The sequence below is a fragment of the Egretta garzetta genome, unplaced genomic scaffold, assembly GCF_000687185.1.
Source record: "Egretta garzetta isolate BGI_Z169 unplaced genomic scaffold, ASM68718v1 scaffold296, whole genome shotgun sequence".
Taxonomy (NCBI): domain Eukaryota; kingdom Metazoa; phylum Chordata; class Aves; order Pelecaniformes; family Ardeidae; genus Egretta; species Egretta garzetta.
The window spans coordinates 1,412,158-1,414,051 of NW_009259988.1; the positions used below are offsets into that span (position 1 = coordinate 1,412,158).

The 1,894-nt window shown below is 57.3% G+C and overlaps 1 protein-coding gene across 1 annotated transcript in view; it reads right to left on the reverse strand.

Annotated features, from left to right (window-relative positions):
- Window positions 1-1,894, reverse strand: part of GFRA2 (GDNF family receptor alpha 2) — a gene marked incomplete at its 3' end in the record, with an annotated part of 22,487 nt that overhangs the window by 17,466 nt on the left and 3,127 nt on the right. The window contains exon 3 of the mRNA XM_009640546.1: window positions 903-986. Coding sequence (XP_009638841.1) covers window positions 903-986 — 84 coding nt within the window. The remainder of the gene's footprint in view (window positions 1-902; window positions 987-1,894) is intronic.

Consider the following 1,894-nt stretch of genomic DNA (forward strand, 5'->3'; position numbering starts at 1 on the left):
TAGCACGGAGGGTTGTCATGGAAATAGATGACAAAAAAAGTTCCTGAGGATGATGGTGGTGGTTGGGTTCTCGGGAGGAGGGCGTGGAGACAGTGAGATGCTCCAGAGGGCTCAGCATCCTTCTCCCAGCAGCATCCCATAGCCTGGCTTGAGTCCGGCTGCCCCGGGGAGGGACAGCAAACAGCCCCCCCCCCAGCTTCCCCACAGACGGGGCGTCCTGCCCATCCCAAATCCTCCAGAAGATGAAACCCTTTACACTGAGCGGGGGGTCTGGTCCCTGCTGGGGGCCGGGCTGTGCCCTGCGCCTGCCCCTCCACCCCTGCCTAATGTCGTGACGGGGACACCTCAGCACGACAGACGAGGGGATTACAGGCTCGCCAGCCCACCTCGGCTCTTTGCCGTAAGCCCACGGGCTGGAGGCAGCTGAGTCCAAAAGGTAAAAACCTAAATCACAGCCTGGGGTGAAGCAGAAGCCTGAGGAGGAGGAGGCTGCTGCCCGTGGCTCTGCCACCACCGCCGGGCAGGGGCTCAAAGCAACCCCCCGCCTCGGCCAGGGCTCCCAGCAATGCCTGACCCCACCAGGAAGGTCTGAAACAGAGAGGATCTGTCCCAAAATGCATCAAACTCTGGCAGCGCAAGGGAACCACCCCCTCCATCCCTCCCCTCCGCCAGGCACCGGCACCCTGGCCAGCTGCGGGGGGGCACATGCCACCCCCAGGGGTGCTCACGGCATCAGGCCTGGGAGAAGAGACGGGAGGGAGGGTGGCCATAGGAGCTGGAGGAGCAAAGGACAAAACCACGGGGGAAGGGGTTGCAGGTTTTCCTTGCCGGGGAGCTCAGCAGAAGGTCGACATCCCCGTGCAAGGGAAGATAAACCAGCAGCAGCATGTTGCTTTTATTACCTGAGAAAATTGAAGCAAGTCTGAATATATCAGAGAGACGAGAGGTGACCGGCTCGTAGGGGGAAGCTTCATAAAATTCTTCTCCTGGAGTGGGAGGAAAGAAAGAGACAGGGGAGAAAAAGCAAATTAAAAACCACAGCAAATAACCTCAGCCACCACCGAGGCTACGGCCGGGCACGGGCACCCCCCTTGGCGTGGCAACCTGCGATTTGGGATGGGAAAACCGAAAAAGCGTTTAAATCACTGCCCTGCAACGCAAGGAAAAGTCCATTTGGGGCCAGCTCAGCTTCATTCTTGCTGGCTGGAAGCCTGCGGCCGGGCGGGCAGGTCTGCGCTGCTGCCTGCCGCTGCCTGATGCTGGGTCCTGCCGCGAGCCCAGCTCCCCGCGCCAGCCCGGTTTGGCAGCGGCTGCGTTCGGACTGACCTCAAGAGCTGAGGGAATTTAGATTTGAAAGGTCAACGTTCCGTGATTACGTCCGCGGAAGCTGGGCCAGCTGCAAGCTGGAAGTTTTAGGGTCTGTACTCGCCACTGGGTTGGTTTATTGTTGTTGCAAAAAAAAAAAGCATTTGCCTAAAAAAAAAAAACCCACCCTGCAAAGATTGGTTTCTGCTCTGCCTCTGATGCACTTGGGGAAAAGAGAAATATTTCGGTGGGGGAATACAGACCCTCATCATTCAAGCACCAGAGCATCCCTACAGCTGATCCACTCCAGGGGCTCAGCCATCGCGACCCGCACTTTGCAAAGGGAACATGAGCACCGTCCGTCTGTCCCCAGGCCGGGAGCAAACCCCCTCTCTCCCACCTCTGATTGCAGGGCCAACCCATGTGGCTTTTGCTGCCTCTCCTTCGGGTAACTCCAGAAAAGGCTGATTTCAGGAGAGCTGGCCACGGCTCTCAGGAGGGGAAACTCTCTCATCAAACCCCAGCAGCCACAAGAAAAAAAAAAAAAAATGAAATAAAATAAAAAAAAAACCCATGGCTGGAATTTGAA